General features: G+C 37.1%; 1 protein-coding gene and 1 long non-coding RNA gene across 5 annotated transcripts in view; one reads left to right on the top strand and one right to left on the bottom strand.

The window, feature by feature from the left end:
• Positions 1–16,638, bottom strand: part of sh3pxd2aa (SH3 and PX domains 2Aa) — a 95,341-nt gene that overhangs the window by 7,021 nt on the left and 71,682 nt on the right. For 2 of the 4 annotated variants that reach the window (XM_024289928.2, XM_024289929.2), the window contains 6 exons: positions 15,941–16,054; positions 8,874–8,957; positions 3,822–3,939; positions 1,189–1,595; positions 894–943; positions 504–623 (listed from right to left, as the gene is read on the bottom strand). In XM_024289928.2, the coding sequence (XP_024145696.1) occupies positions 504–623; positions 894–943; positions 1,189–1,595; positions 3,822–3,939; positions 8,874–8,957; positions 15,941–16,054 (893 nt within the window). The remainder of the gene's footprint in view (positions 1–503; positions 624–893; positions 944–1,188; positions 1,596–3,821; positions 3,940–8,873; positions 8,958–15,940; positions 16,055–16,638) is intronic. The other 2 variants (XM_024289930.2, XM_024289931.2) reach the window with 1 other exon arrangement.
• LOC112157272 overlaps positions 1–16,638 on the top strand; it is a 69,184-nt gene that overhangs the window by 13,143 nt on the left and 39,403 nt on the right. The gene's annotated exons all lie outside the window — the stretch shown is intronic.

Below are 16,638 nucleotides of genomic sequence, written 5' to 3'. Positions count from 1 at the left end.
TTCTGCAGAAGTATTTCAAATACACATTTTAGTCTGTCTGAATTTTCAACCTTTGCCTCAGATTCTTGTAATGTTAAACAGTTTCTGAGGGACTCCTTGACTGACCAGGTCCCTGAAAGGAACAGACTGGTCACTGAATTCCTTACTACTCTCTTGTACTGAAAACATTTTTTACTTTCAGGCTGCTCACTTCCAGATCTCAAACTTACATTATACATGTGAATCTGCTGCCAATTTTTATTAAAATCCCACATCTAATATTTTTCTTATTCCATTTATTTCTTGCATAGCTCTGACCTCCATCTTTTGTAAGAATGTCTGAGAAAAATTAATGGTACACAAAATCAAAAGTGCTACATAATTGTATTAAGTCTAACATTTCAGCATGAATCTCTAGACTAAAGGTCGTATCGACCCTCAGCTTCCTGTCTATGTGGGAATCGACATACATATTCAATCAGCTCTGACTCATCCCTGCATGAACACGGGATCTGTGCTCTTACATCAGCCTTTTGTCCTCCGCGGAAACTGATGCCATCAGAGATGGACGACTGGAAATCTGCTATGGTGTAATACTCCGCTTCAACAGCAGGGGGCTCTGGCGGCTTGGGTAGCTGAAAACCCTTAATGGGAAGATTCAAAAAAATAAAGAAAATCAGTGAATCATAAAACAACAAAGCATGCATGTAAATATGTAACTATTTCCTGCAGATGATCAAGAATTATAAATCCAAATAATATTCATCATATTCATAGTTTCAGGACACGTAGATTTTTTCATGCAACTGTTAACAATTAGTTTCAACCGTTTTTAATGCCAATTTTTATTAAACCTAAATCGTTTGTAAACCTTTTAAAAATGGCTTAGCATCCTGCCTCTTGCAGGCTCTTACCAAGTTGACATCTCTTCTTGGAGGAGGTTTTTGCCTTAAATTTGGAGACCCTAAACCAGGAAAACAGTTTTTAGTCTCACAGGCTTACACCATATACCCATTTGAAATGATCTTTCTTTCTTTATTTTTATTTTTTCAAAATACAACAAGCAGCATTTCTCAACACTTAGTCTGACAAAAGTTATGTTAATTTATTTCACAGCAACATCAGATTTTGCCTGAAGCCACAGCTTAACCACAGCGGCAAACACCTTTACTCACTCGAGTAAAAGGTTAAACGAACTTGAGCACTCACCAATTTCCACGCGGTGCGGTGCCACTCTAGCAACAGCCGGGGAGCCGGGCTCACCTCTGCTTTTACTTTCGTTCAGGGCGGCACTCGCTGCTGCTATAATTCCAGGACAGGGACTGTTGGTGTCGCGGCCTGCACTTAGCCTCCGGCCTGTCTCGGCGTTGATTTCGGCACTGAAGGGCATGGGTAGGCTGATCTCGCTCTTGCAAATGTGGCGCTCTGGTGTGGCCCCCCCATCGCTGTCTGTCTGGATGTCCTTCTCACTGACGGACTTCTTCTGCAGCAGGTTGCTTATCTCCATGATGTTTCCAATGATCTCGACAGGGCCCGTCAGAGTTTTCTTTCGGGAGAAGTCTTCTTTAACTTTCTTCAGGTATGAAGCCGGGGCCCAGCCTTCTTTTCCTAGGTGCCTTTAGATTTACAATCAAGAGAAAGTGATAGAATTCCACTATTAAAGGACCTATACCATGCAGAAACAACTTATTGAGCTTTTAAGTGTATTATAAAGCGGTATTTTGATACATTTGCGCATTTCTGAGCATTCTTATAAAAACTCTGAGCACCAGCCCCTCCCAAGACATGAAAACGAGCAGATGCTCATGAGCTAAAGTGAGAACAGCCCCTTTCAGGAAGAGTCTGCGCTGCCAGCACCGCCCCCAGGCTAACACAAACACACACTTTCTCCGCTGAGCTAACGGTACGCAGCAAAACGTTTTATTTTAAATGCACACTATCATATATCTTCCAATTGTGGCCCGTCTCCAATAGACTTCAGGTCTAAAAGGTGTTAGTAACTTCAGATGCCGGTCTGTAATGTTGGCCGGGCTCCTTTAACACACCATTGAAAATTGGAAATCAGTTTTTAACCTCGTTGTATCCATTTTAACATTGAAGGAATTATTGAAAATTTAAAAATTAAAATTGTAAATAAAAAAGTTACATTTGAAATATTAAAAATTGTAAAAAGTAAAAAAAAAAAAAAGAAAAATTATGTTTATTTGAAACACTTTCTGCTTTCAGCTTTTGGTCTTTTTTCATTTCTCTTTTTTTTTTGCAGTCCTCAACTTACTGTTTAAATTCAGACTTTTTAAGCTTTTGCTGCTGATCTTATTTTTTGTGAGGATGAGGCTTTAAACCTAAAGGGATTAGCAAACTCTCATGACCATGAAGGAAGGCCAAGGATCTGATAAATATATCGAAACATGTTTAAAGTATTATTGATGTTTCATCACCAGTCTTTCAGAAACATGGTAATGACAAGAACTGTGTGAGAAACTAGCAGTATTTTTTCATTCTGATCTGTCAGTCACAAGGCTGGAATTATGTCTGACACCTCAGCATGTAGACATGGTCATTTTTCTCAACAAAATCGTTAGGCTCAACTTACTTTGATTATGTTATAGTTGCATATACCATAAACCTGGAATATTTTCAGGTTTTAGGACTTTCTGTGGGCTTCCTCTCCTGTAATAATATTTATATGACTGTGATACTTTTATTTAGTTATTTATAATATCCATTTGTCTTGTGATTGTGTTTTACTCAATGATTGATATTTGACACTGACTAAAATACCAGTTGCTAATGTGGATTCATTTTGCATCAAGCCGTTGTCTCACTCAGATGTAAAAGAATTTAGTGGAATTATGTGAAAGCACAGATTTTTCTTTTTTCAATCCGAGTCGCTCTTTCTCTTTTTTTGACTCATTGCGTTTGCCAACAGGGTCAAAGTAAAGATATTTGGAAAAGGAGATTTTTTTTTAACAATTTCTTCTCACACCTGTCCAATCTTTACTCAACATCCTGGTCAGTATTTAATCTCCTTTCCTGACAGTTTCCCCTTCTGTTTAAATTTTGTGCATTTCTTCTTTAGTTTTTCTGTGATTCTTTGTGTCTTCAGTCCTTATCTGAAGCCTGAGTGTTTAATTTTGATTTGGGTTTCTCCCTATTTTAGTTTAGGTAAGTTAATTTAACCTAATGCTCATTCCAATGTTGGATTGAAATAAACTTAACCAAACAATTGAGTTAAAGCATGTAGGTATTTTCGGCATACAACCAAAAACCTTCACAGTTTTGCACAATTAAGCAAACTGGCACTCCTAAGCAATATTTTCTTAGTGTCAGCTGAGAAGCAAAGATGCTTTAAACACATTATTTTTTAGTTCACTTCAGAAACGACTTGTCTTTTTGGATCATTTTCACATGTTTTTGTGTTATTCCTTCCAACTGTGACCACTAGGAGTCCCCATCATAACCATTTTTTTTTTTTTTTGTCAGACAAAATGACTAGACACGCAAATGCGAGTGAAACAGCCTCAGACACTATTGTAGCATCTCACAAAAACAATCTCAGCATGTAGAAATGCATATTTTAATGTGCAACATCACAGTACAACCACGGCACAGTGTGATAGTAATCAGCCATCCATGAACCCCCCCCAATGGAATACATGGATGTAAACGAATCTGGGTAACACACAAAAGCTGGATAAACAAACCTTCCAAACAAGATACTCATGTGTTAGCAGTTTCTTCCTGATAAGAGCTGCAGGAAAGTGCTTCCTCACTGCTGGTCACTAATGACAGTCACTTAGCTGGAAAGGTTTGGTTTGTTGATCGAAAGCTGAGAAACTCACCTGATGTACCACCAGCCCTCCAGGTTCTTCTGGATGACCTCCACGATGACCCCTTTCTCAAAGCTAACCTCATCTTTTCCTTGACTGCTGTAAGGCTGTACAGTCATATACTTCTCCTCTGAAAGAGAAAAAGAGGCAAAGTAATGAGAATAAACCTGTCAATATTAAGATTTTTTGGGAATTAAAAATTGCTAAAAATGATATTTTTGCAACTTATCAAAAATGACACAAGATGGAGTCAAGATTAACCTGAACATGTCCTATTTAAATTTAAAAAGCAGGAAGGTTGATCAGTGATACTACTGACATCTCTGTTTGGTATGAATCTGGGTAACAATGCGTGAATGTCAACAGGGCATCCTTAAAAATAACAGTTTGAGTTTTTCTTTTTTTTTTTTTTTTTGACCATGTCAATATAAAGGTAAAAAAAAAGGTGTCCCACAAGAAACAAACCTATACCTGATATACCGTTTATATTTTGAAATGTTAATTCAAGTTCTGAAAATAGCTCCATGCAGATGACACTACAGTTTACATCAGTGTAGGCTAGATTTGTCATTGAACCTACATTCTCTGAAGTTTTCAGCTAAAACAAAGACTTTTATTTATATTTACATTTAATTTGGCAAAAGCAATTAGTAGCAAAGAGACTCTCAGATTAATGACTGATTCTACGCATGCATAGAGGTTCTATAGAAGTTAAGGGAAATCTAATGCTTTACCAGCTTTTATTGAAAAAGAGAAAGAAAAAATAAACACAATGACTCAATTTTATGGTAGGAGCTTCTCTAGAACGTCTTTGGAGTTGGTTCAAATGATTTAAACCATGACCCAGAGTTAGTCTCTCCGGAGAGGATACTCCTCCAGCAGTGAGCCTTCATTAGAATCCTCTGGAGGATTTTTGGACCAAATCCTTCTTAGATGCCTTTCTGACCAACACTCCTCTCTCACGCTCTGCTAGCCTTCCTAGTAGGAAAAATACATTTATACAAGAGTTTTATGAGGTCTAGAAAAAAAGCTCTGAGATTTGAAGCAGAAGAAGGTAAGAAAAGAACCAATGGGTCACACTAAAAGCGAGATGAAGTCTGAACAGAACTAAATGTGCATTCCTTGGTGACAAATGAGGAATGGGTCAGACCAGGTCAAATGTATTTGAAGCCTGAGGCAAAAAGGAGAAAAAGTTACTTTAGAAAGCCTGCAGGAAGAAGATTGTCAGAGGAGATGTAAAGGGCAGGAATGACGTCAACGTGAACACTTTTGTTTAAGGAAAACTTCAAAAGGTGAACATTTTTTTTTAGTCAGAACTTAATTTATTTTTTCAACCTGTCACAGCACAGCCGCAGAGGGCCATTATGTGGAGAAAAGTGGGATGTGGGTTTCTAGAGTCTGCAGAAACTAGGCTGATTACATGCAGATGAATAGAACCCAGTGATGCATAAGAATCTGTGTATTATTACATGTAAAATTGTAAATCTTAAGCATTTTAAAGCAGTGTAAAAGTAAAACGTAGGCATTAAAATAACATTACACACCCAAGCTGCAGGAGAAAACCGACACTAGAACATCTCTTAAACATTTAGAGAAATTTGTTGCAGAACCTTTATTTGCTACTGTTCACAAAGAGCTGAAAATAACTTCTGTAAGTGTTAAATTACCCACCAAAGACCAAATTGTCTTTAAAAAATGCTAAAAGATATGCTTTACAATGCTAAAAATAAAACTCAATTTAAAACGTTTAATATACTGTAAAATCTACAATGAATGCTAACTGATAAATTAGCTATAAAAAGTAAAAAGTCATAAAGTTGCCATGGTAATCTAAACAATAGCTAAAATAAGAGATAACAAAACCAAAACACATGGAATGCAAGTTTTAAACAAGCCAATCTAATTGAAAAATTTGAACATTAAGCATTTTTACTGCTAGAAATCATTCTAAAACTGTTAAGGGTCTGAGTAATACAACGTTTCAGCATTTCATAACAGTTAAGAGTCTGGGTTTCACAGCTATCGAACAAAAAGAGAATGGCAGAATTTAAGAACAGAGTCTCAAACTCATTTTCTTGTGGCGACAGTTTCCCCGAGTGACTCATCCAAAGGCTCTAAAGAAGCGGAGGTCTGTGTGATTCAAACCAGTCTGCTGATTGGGCCGTTGTCCCACTTTTACACTTTCCATCAGCTCATTTGGCTCAACCTCGCTGCTCTGGGAGGTGTTTCTGGATTGGGAACAGACCTGCAGATCTGACACTGTTGCTGGGAACTGTTCCTTCAATTTAGTGAACTTATCCTTTGATATCTGCAGCCACTAAAGAGGCTGTCTGGTTGACTATTTTAACTCTTCTGAGTCCAGATCATAGTTTGTTATTTTTGTCTTTTTTTGGTTTGTTCATTTATTTGACTTTCATTTTTTGTTATTATGCCTTACTATGTTAACACACTAGAACTAAAAAAACAAAATCCAAAATTTATTGTTAAAAAAATGACAAACCCTTTTTCTTAAATTAAAGGAAAATAATTTAAGTGTAACTTTATGAAAAATTGTATAAAGTTTGCAAACGGCAAAATTGAATGCAACCTTTTATATTAAAATGCAGTCAGTCTCTCAGGTGTTTCTGTACTGCTAGTCCCAAAACAAGTTTCAAAATGACTTGTAACGTAAATTAGCTCTTCTCAATCTTTAATATAACACACAGGATGTTTTAATTAATTTTATTGATAACACAATGATTTGTTCCATTCCAAAAAGCCTTTTCTGTCCAACTGTACACACATGGCCACATCAGACCTGACACTTCCAAGCTGTGTCCTTCCTGATTTCATCCAGCTGAAGGCAGGTTTGCATTTTGCTCTACCTTTGTTAGAATTTTTGTCAAAATCCGTGACAACGGGGACAGGAATGTGATCAGGCTTCCTGCTCTGGGGAACACCTGTCTTGTCCACACTACAAAGCTGACATACCGTCTCCCACATGAAGTCTCTGTGTGTCATATCTACACCTGCTTGACACTGCTCATCTCACACTATCTCACTGTTCAATCCAAACATGTAAAACTTCTCAAATATCCCAGCTTGTTTTTTCCACTGCTGCTTCTTTTTGTTCCATAAAATCTGCCTTGACGTTGCAACAGTAAATATGAAAATGTAATGATTGGTCAACATGATTAAATTTTTACTCAATGGGATAAAAAGAGATTTCACACTTTGCCTACAAGCGCTCTCACCATTGACTTACTCCCTGGAAAAAAAAGTGCATTGAGTCCGTGACGTTCAGGTGATCTAGGACTCATCGTAAGTTTTAGGGGTAAAAGTAAAACTAAAACCAGTTGAAATGAACAGTCAGCTCATTTTTTTAGAAGACCAAAAATGCCCTTTAAAATGGGCCATGGTTTTGGACATTCTGAAGCGCCTGTCAACTCCCAAAGATTTAAAATGTATATTTAAATTATTTTAATTCAGTTTGTGTGTTTTCTCAAGGCAAAAAGAGGGTTAAAAAAAACTTCAAACAAGCTTTTATAGATATGCCTGTAATAATTCAATCTAGTCCAGATTGTTCCAATAAAGCCAGATTGTCATATTAGTATAAAAATTGCCTTTTAAGAGACCAACAGATTGCATGCTGGTGTTGTTGTGTTATAAGTAGGCAAAGAGCTTTTGTGTGTATACCTCCTGGTATCCCCACCCTCCTGGTCTGGACAGGAGGGTGGGGATTAATTACGAAATTAACTGCAGAAAAAGGACTAGAGCTACTTTAATTGTCTTATAGAAAGGCATTAAGTTTAATATAAAACCATAACAATAGGTAAGTAATATTTTTTAGACAGCAAAACACACACAGTAGCTAAAACTAGAATTTCAGACCATGGCTAATGACCAGCTGGTAGCTGCACATTCAGTTCTACCACAACCCCCCAAAGGTCAAGATTGATTCATTAGAAGTTTTCTCTAGATTTCAGTTCTGCATTACTCATTTCCAGATGTTCTATCTAATGATTTTTAAGTTAAATCATTATGAATATTTTGAAAACGCATTAGGCAGCAATGCTGTCGAGCAGGGGTTGACATTCTTAGAACTGACAGGGTTACAGCTTTCACAACGCAGAAGCAGTTAGCTTTAATGGAGTCCAATTATTCTGTTGTTCCGTGAGAACCAAGAAACAACTGATAGAAGGAGAACTGAAGGCTGACTCAAGGCCACCCAGCAAGCAGCACTTGGCACTATCCTGGGCAAGTTGTTGTTGACTGGTTAATGGGTATGTAAACTAAGATGTTTACCATAAATCTACAAGATATTAAGGCGACAAACAAAGATTAGATCTCAGCAGATGTTTTATTTTGTGTGCAGGGAGTCAATTTTTTATTATTTTTTTTATTTCTTGTTTGACTATATAATTAATGTATCATCCACAATAGTATTTGCTATGTAGATGAAACATATTATAGTCTTGTAGTATATTAAAAAAGTAATAATTCTTTTTAAAGTAATGCTTTACTCAGAAAAGTGTTCTCTGGATAAGAAACATAAAAAAACTCAAATTAGATCAGTATTTGGAAGGATTTTCCTCTTTTTGATGATGGTTTAAACTTTTAGTACATGGATAAAACATTAGCAAATGTTGTTGTCTTTAGCAATCGATCTATTGTTCTATTTTAAGGCTTGTTATTTTTATTTTAAAGTATTTAAAATTATTATCACAGTTACACCTTGTGTAAATTTTTTTAAATAAAAGAAAAAAATAACTAATTTATTTTTCTTACAATCCCCTGTCAACTAGATAAATAAATATTGACCATAACTCCACACCTTTACTCTCAAATATTGAAACCAATGAAACAAACTATTTTCAATTGATTTCATGGTGTCCTCTTAAATTTTATGCAGCATTCTGTTTTTTTAGAACAGCAGGTCCAGAGTGAAAAATGGTTTAACAGTATTTTTGAGTTTGCACACAATTATTTTGCACAACTTACCCCCAAAAAATAAATAAATGTTCCCAGGTGTGTGTTTTGCTCACAGACACCATGATTGTGTAATTTTATTGTGTGTTTATTCACCTCTGCTCTGCTGGCGGTTAACCATACCACCGAGGGTCCAGCGACGGTCCAGCCTTTTCAGATGGGCCTTGCGTCTCTTAGTAACTGATGACGAGCAACCAAAGGAGTAAAACAAATAAATGTTAGTGTAAGAAGCTGCGACAAGCAATGTGATGACTCAGGGAGAAGTTGACATTAGTAAAATGAAAAAAAAAAAAAAACATTAAACTATCATAAACAAACCAATGTAGAGTTAATAACTGACAATTATGTTCATTAGTGTAGCATATTTGACCCTTAAGTATGCTGGAATAGATACTGCAGGGTTTGCAGATTCTTGGGGTTTGTTTATATGGAAAATAAAACCAAAGCTACAATCAGAGCTCCGACAGTGTTACAGTTACAACACATTAGGAAAAAACTTGTCTACAAAAACAGACAAACTCCAAATTATTCTTGGTGAACATGCTAAAAAACTTGCCTAAATTAGATACCTCAATTGTGGCATGACTCGTGTTGCCACCCTTAGTAAAATTGATGCCATCACAACCATTCAAAGTTGGATGTGACCAATCTGTAAATAGTGTATATTTAGCTTTCACATGACATTACTGTCTCAACGAAACACTCCTTTGCAAGTCTTATACATGCTTTATTTCAAGAAGAAAATAAATGCCACTTGATACACTAAACCAGGTGTGTCAAACTACAGAGATCGAGGGCGAGTTTTCCAACCAACCAGCCATTAAAGATCTTTATTGGCTGAACACACCTGATCCAGGTAATTAGCAGTAGACATGGCAGGATTACTGGAAAAACAGAAGGAGGCCTGGAGCTGGACATTCATGGACAAAACTGTGCGATAACAGACTAGAATTTATTTATTTATTTATTTATTTTTTAGAATTCAGGATGAGATGTGTGGATGTATATTTTTAAATGTACAACAGCCCTGAACGGTTTCAGAGATTTGTTCGTTTAACCATGTTAATGATAAAGGCTGTTAGTGGTATCTCATTTAAACTGTAGCCTTTTAAGAATACAATTTAATGCATTCATGTGTTATATATTAGCATAACATTAATACATTTGTTACCCACCTTGCCCGCAATATCTGTCAAAGTAGCAGTGACCTACTAGTAATACTACTACTAGCATTAGCAAATAGCATTTGTCTTTACTTATTTATTTTAACCCTTTTTAACCAGCTTATTTCCATTGAGATAAAAAAAGAACTTTTTTGCAATGAAATTCTGAGAAAGATGCAGCTACAAACTCAAAAATATATTGAAATATAGCATTAAAATACTAGTGAACTATTTGACCAACAGAAGCAACAATATATTCTGGAATTCTCTTCCTTGGCTTTTATATAGAATTTGTATTTTATTTTATCTTATTTACCCGATTACAACCACTTAGTTGTTCAAGAACCTGCTGGAAAATCGATAAAAACCATTATCCTGGATTGCTGTTTTTGCCCTCCAGGCAGGCTCACTCATCACATAACTGAAAACTATCAATGGAACTACAATATTTGGCTCATATATTTCTCATTTACAGGCATTAGCAAAAATTGTGTTTGAAAATTCACTTTCGGGTTTGTGGTGAGTACTATATAAAATAAAAATATGATATGGCGGATAAAGCAAGTCTACCACCCTGAAACTTTAGCGAACTCCAACCTGTAGGGTACATGAACAGACTAGTTGTTCTTTCAGCTAATTCCACAGACATTATTAACGATTAAAAACTGTTGCATTTTTCATACAGTGACTGTGTCCCACTGATACAAAAGACACACTTATTCATGCTACATTCACACTGGGCATGTAACTCGTGTTCAAGAATATACTAATCGCACATTCTTGAATCTCTTTTAGCATATGATGTTCACATTAGACTACATTGGACGAGCAGGGAGTGGCATCTTCTTTTTCCTTTTCTTTTGTTTACCAGCGCATGTTGACCATCAGTTGGAAGAGGCTTGGTGCAAATCTCCTGAATCTTGCTCCAGGCTTTTTCTTTCACAGCTCTATTCCAATTTATTATCTATTTTTAAAACTTTCTTCTTTCTTTTATTGTGAAGCACTTTGGTACATTGAAAGGAGTTGTAAAGTGCTATATAAATTTTCAAATGCTTGTCACCACCAAATCCGGGTCCCAGGTTGGTCAAAATTCGACCTGTTTTAACTTTCATTGGGCGTTTAATGGCCATGCGTTTTGTACATTGAGCCCAAAAACAGTCGTACTCTTATAGTGAATCATGAACAAGAGTGTATTGAACACGGAAGCCCGATATGCGCTTTTACATGCGTTTCATTGACAGTGGTTGCTTGAATGCTTGTGAGAGGAGCTACCAGGTCTGTCTGTTGATATCTCAATTAAAATTAATGGAAAACACACAATGTTGAGGAATAATGTTTATTTATTGTGAAGAGTTCTACAAAAACATCTGCAATCATGTCTCCATGTTTAAGTTACGATTATTATTAAAGATTTTGCTGGTACAGGAGGCTGTGTCTGTATGACAGCCGCTTCCTTGGTGTTTGTGTGTCTCTGTGGCTGAGTTTGAAGGCTCAGTGTCTAGAATTAATCTGACGGGGGAAAATAAAATTAGGAGACCTTTTTCCTCTTTCTTAAATGTCTCAATGAGGCCCGAGCCAGCAGCCTTCACACCCCATAGAGTCTCTCTCTCTCTGCCGGCATATCGAGTGAGTAAGCTCCGCCGTGTGAGCGAAAGCCAGCGATCTGTCCTGAATTTATCTCGCCTTTGCCCAAAAGTAGCTGGATGAGCTCTGCAACCCTGCAGCTCAAACGGGTAAAGGAAAAAGATAAAAGTTCTGGACAAAAACGCTCACTTTGGACTAATAGTCTACTCGCTGATCGAGTCACTGAAGAAGTCACGTGCCCAAAGCTGAGTTCCTGATTGGCAGATGCGACGCAGCGACCTGTCAAACTTCAGGTATTTACATTTTGGCTGTGCCGCACAATTCGTGTCTCATTGCTCAAATCACGCTGCTGGCAGACCTTCCCGCCACGCCCGTCGCTCAAATCCCGCCGCAGGGCTTCAATTCACCTCAGAGCATGCCTGTACCATTGATTTAATATTGGAGTTAGCCGCCTCTGCCGTGCGAATCGCGTTCGTTGTGAATACGCCTTAAAACTACTAATGGTTCTAATATAACCAACACCTTCATGAAAACACATATTTGAGGCCATTCTATGCTGCTTAACCATTAAAACAACTATCCATCTAGGTAATGTTTGCGTGCTTCCTCTATTTAGTGAAGCTAAAACCACAAACTGACTGGCTTTATGTAATTGAGTGTGTATGGAGGTGTGCTCCTGAGGCAGATAATGTGCCCTGAACTCCAAACATTTTTCCAGACTTATTATTGAGAAGTCAATATAATAAAGGCATGAGTGATTTGTCATCTCTGAGGCCACATTGAGAGCCAACACATAAATGAGGGAAAGGGTGGATGGAGTCAACACTTGTCTTCCATCTATCTTTCAGCTGTGGTAATCTCATTTCTTCTCTCCCATTAAGCTTCTTGACTTCTTCCCTATCTCATCTCTTCATCGATTCCCCAGCTCATAATCCACCCTGTATCTTTTTAGTATTGCTCCTGTTGCCTTTCATTTCCTCCCCTTGTGATTTCCTCTTTGCTCAGCACCAACTTTCTCCCATTGACCATCTAGTTAAAATAAAAGCACAAAAGTAAATGTTATCTAGAGTGTCATCTACAGATTAGTTTTTTTTTATCCATAAAACTTTAGCCAATTTAGTTATGGCAAAATGTACAACCTAAATAAAGTAGAGAGGAGGGGGAGCTTAGAAACAGGGAGTAAAAAAGGGGGCAAAATACTGTCAGCCCAATGCAATAAAGTTAAAGGGATGTTTGTGGGGAAGATGTGACTTCAACGCCCCAACCACTGAATAAATTATTAAACATGAATAGCCAGAATTTATTATTTTAGATAAAACCAAAAATTGTTTTATGACATGATATTTGGAAGTCATTGGTGGACGACACAATTTTTTATGTCTCACACTGGAAATGCAAGACTGTGGCCCAAACTGAACCTTAGCTGACCTAAATACCAAAGTAGCTTCTAACTACATGATAGTTGGTACATAGACAAAGTGGAGATCTTATTTACACAGTTGAAAACTGTCGTGGCTGTCAATACTATTAATGAAGTCCAGAGTCTATACCTCAAATCTTCACTAAACTCCTCCCTGAGTCTCTAAAAAAATGACAGCAAAAGAATCATATTTCTTTGCTCCAGTCTTCATTCAAGAAATAATGTCCAAAACATTTTGCAACTTAGTCTGTAACAGACCGTAACCTACCAGGAACAAGGCATTGACGATGAGAACCAAGCACCACTGTTTGTACAAATTTGTGTATACCAAAGTGGGCATAAGATCCACAAGATTACTTTTCAACAGGGGGTTAAATCAAATCCAAAAACTACATATGGCACTTTCGGCCATTCCTGCATTTCAATAGGGGAGAGCCCCCCCCCCACCCCTCAAAAACAGAGAGGTGTATGTAGGGCTGGGCGATATGACGATAAAAAACCGTCGTACGATCTCCAAAGCTGACGATAGGTCATTTTTAAGATATCGTTATATCGCGATATTCTACGAAAAGCTGCAAGAGCGAGAAGGCAAAAGCTTGTTGACAGCTGTGACTTTAAATCCGAGCTGCTGCTGCTCCCCCTCCTCCTCCTCCTCCCCGGTGTGTTTTTCCTGTTTGGAAGTAACGTGACATACAACGGGACAGTCGCGTGCGCCGTCGTTATGGATGGAGTCCTCCCGAGTAATGAATGACGGAGGTCCGAAAAAGTAACAAAAGGAGACGCAGTGTCTTGCAATCGACTTCAAAAACCAGGACAGGACACGAATCGCATTTTAATAGAGAGAAATCAGGCTGAGAACTTTGAACTGTGTGCTAAAGTTTAGGCTAAAGTGGGTGCTAGCAACTCGTGACAGACATGCTAGTTTGGTTCTTTAATGTATGTTTTTATTAATGTTTCGTGTTTTTAAACATAGCGGATTTTAATCGCACGTATTTACGTTCAATCTGCACAAAAACTGATGGTAATTCATGTAGGAAACACGTAAAATGTTCTGTCAGGATGCACGGTGCTGCATTGTTTTGCTAGTCGTTGCGTAGCTTTTGCTAGCTACTGTAAGAGCCTAAATCTTATCGTCGGTCGCACTCCCCTTGTAAGAAGTGTAAGTGAGTTTGCACATAATTTTCTTAATCCCTGGCGTCACCGTTGAGGTTCTTTCTTGGCCGTACGGACCGAATAAAAGCCCAACTAGAAGAAACAGCGCTAATGCTAACGCTAGCTTTCTGCTCAGTGACATAAACACCGCAGAGAGCAGATGTTAGTGAAGGAGCTGTGGATGTAAACTTTTTAAAACATTTACTGCTATTATCTCTGTGTTTTGAATCTTAACAGTTTGACAGATGTATTTGATGTTATCATCCAAGTCTAAAAATGTTTTTGTATCAGTTAAAGATGCTAGCTGGAGCCTTTTTCTCAAAGTACAATGAAATCGTCTATTTGAAGGTAAATTCTGAAGCAATTGAGATTTATTTAGCATGTATGTAATCCAAAAATAATAAAAGTTTCAGTTTCATTTTAAAATGTGGTAAATTGTGTTTTTTTTATTATTATTTAGCATTTTGAGCTGTTTTTAATAGAGAAAGGACTTTACTAAACTTTATCAGTCATTCATGCTATAAACTTCATCAGTCTCCCTCATTTGGGTGGCAATCATTTACAAGCTCTGTTTTATGGATTTTAGCTCAAAGGAAAAATTAAAACTCACTTATATTTAGAAGCTGTTCATTTGACAGCAATGCATTATCTGTAGCAGTAGAAGACGCAATTCTTGCAATATTTACAGGTTAATCTTAATAGATAACTATTTAATTCGAATAAATGTAAATATTTGTTCAAAAATATGTTTACTTCTTTCAACTAAAATCAATATAATTAAATTTGAATTTATTTTAAAAATATCATGATAAAATCGAAATCGTGAAATAAAATTAAAAAAATCGTGATTTTATTTTTTTGCCATATCGCCCAGCCCTAGGTGTATGTCAGCCGCACCTGCAGTTATACTGTAATTTTTTACAAAAAGGTGGAGCAGTACACCTCTATTTGATTCCCACCTTGCTTGGCCATGTGTGGAAGTGTCCTTGAACAAGGCACTGTTACAGGTTGGCACCATCAGTGTGTGAATGTGTATGCTTTGGCAAATGGGACTGTGACTGTAAAATGCTTTCGCCCTTAAAGGAAGGTAGAAAAGCATTATGTAAGTGCCATTTACCCTATTTTATTTATTTAGTTTTACAAACTCACTGATTTCAACCTTCAGATGAATGTAATGTGGATGTAAGTGGGATTCCAGTAACTGATGAGTCTATGTCTAAGTTTCAATGTTCAGTTTATTTGTGTAGTGTTGGAGCTGTTCAATCATTTAATCTTTGTTTCTTTGCAAATTGCAACATAACTTTACCTCATTCAAAATTGCACATTTCTTTGCCACAGGACACAGGCAAGAAGTGGGTCTAAGTAAAATGTAGCAGCTATTTTTGCAGAATGTGCACAGTCTGCAAGCTACAGCAGCAGCCAGAATTTGCATTCTCAGAGGAGATGTCATTTCTAAGCTTACGCTCCCTTGTCCTGATATGTTGGAACCGTTTTTATCTCCTCTGGATTGCTTTGACCTGAGAGAAAAGCTAAGGTTTTGACTGTGATGAAATTCTCCCTCTTGGACCGTCTAAGGGGTTACAGCAAAACAAGAATTCTGGGTGGGAAAAGAAAGACTTTTTCTCTGATTCCAAAGTTATTAGAAGGCCATAAGAGGGTCTCTGATATTTCAATGCGGTGCTGCCACAGCAGGCTCTTAATGTTTAGCTGGAGATGTCTTGGTGAGGCAGTGTACTCTGATAATAGGGTCACAGTCGGTTTTAAACAGATGTTTCTTACACATCAGCCACAATGACAGATGTGTTTACTTTGTTTTATGACTCAAATACTGTTTCTGCACCTACCCTCTCCGGTCCTGGACGTAGCCAGATCCGAATCATCTCTAGTTCCACTCTGGGACTCCAGATATGTGGCTGGGACCCAACCCTGCTCCTCTGCTGTGCTCACAAACCACCATCCTGCAAACAGAAAACACAGTAGTTGAAATGAGTGAGAGGGGGCAGGTTTACTGATTTACATCAAATAATATGTTCTAAGAAACTATATAAAATCTCAGTATTCCAGACCTGTGTCTGGTCCACCAATGTCATAACTTTAGCCCATTAAATAAAAGACTGAAGATCTGTACATGAAGATCTTATGCCAGGGATATTTATAAATAATACTTTGAGAATATGCAAACTCCACACAAAGGTCCAAGCTGGGATTTAAACCAGAAATCTTTGGTTCATTAGGTGTAGAAAATTCTGCTCAGATAAAAAAAAATCTGATCATTGTGATTATCTTCTTGTAGAGACACCCATTCTAATAAAAAAAAAAAAAACATACATCTTTTTGCACTTTAAAGAACCATCTATTGATCTACTGTAAAAGTGTTCCTAGTGTTCTTTTAATTATGATTTTGCCATTTTTAGCCAAAATTTTAAAACAATCTTGTTTTTTTAGATCATTTAGTTACACTCAAAAAAATGATTCAAGCCCCTCTTAAAGGTGACACATTTAGATTTAATCCATTTTACTCAAATTTAGTAGTTCATCAGAA

The sequence above is a fragment of the Oryzias melastigma genome, linkage group LG1, assembly GCF_002922805.2.
Source record: "Oryzias melastigma strain HK-1 linkage group LG1, ASM292280v2, whole genome shotgun sequence".
Taxonomy (NCBI): domain Eukaryota; kingdom Metazoa; phylum Chordata; class Actinopteri; order Beloniformes; family Adrianichthyidae; genus Oryzias; species Oryzias melastigma.
The sequence above is the reverse complement of the archived record's forward strand: the minus strand, read 5'-3'. Positions and strand labels throughout refer to the sequence as shown.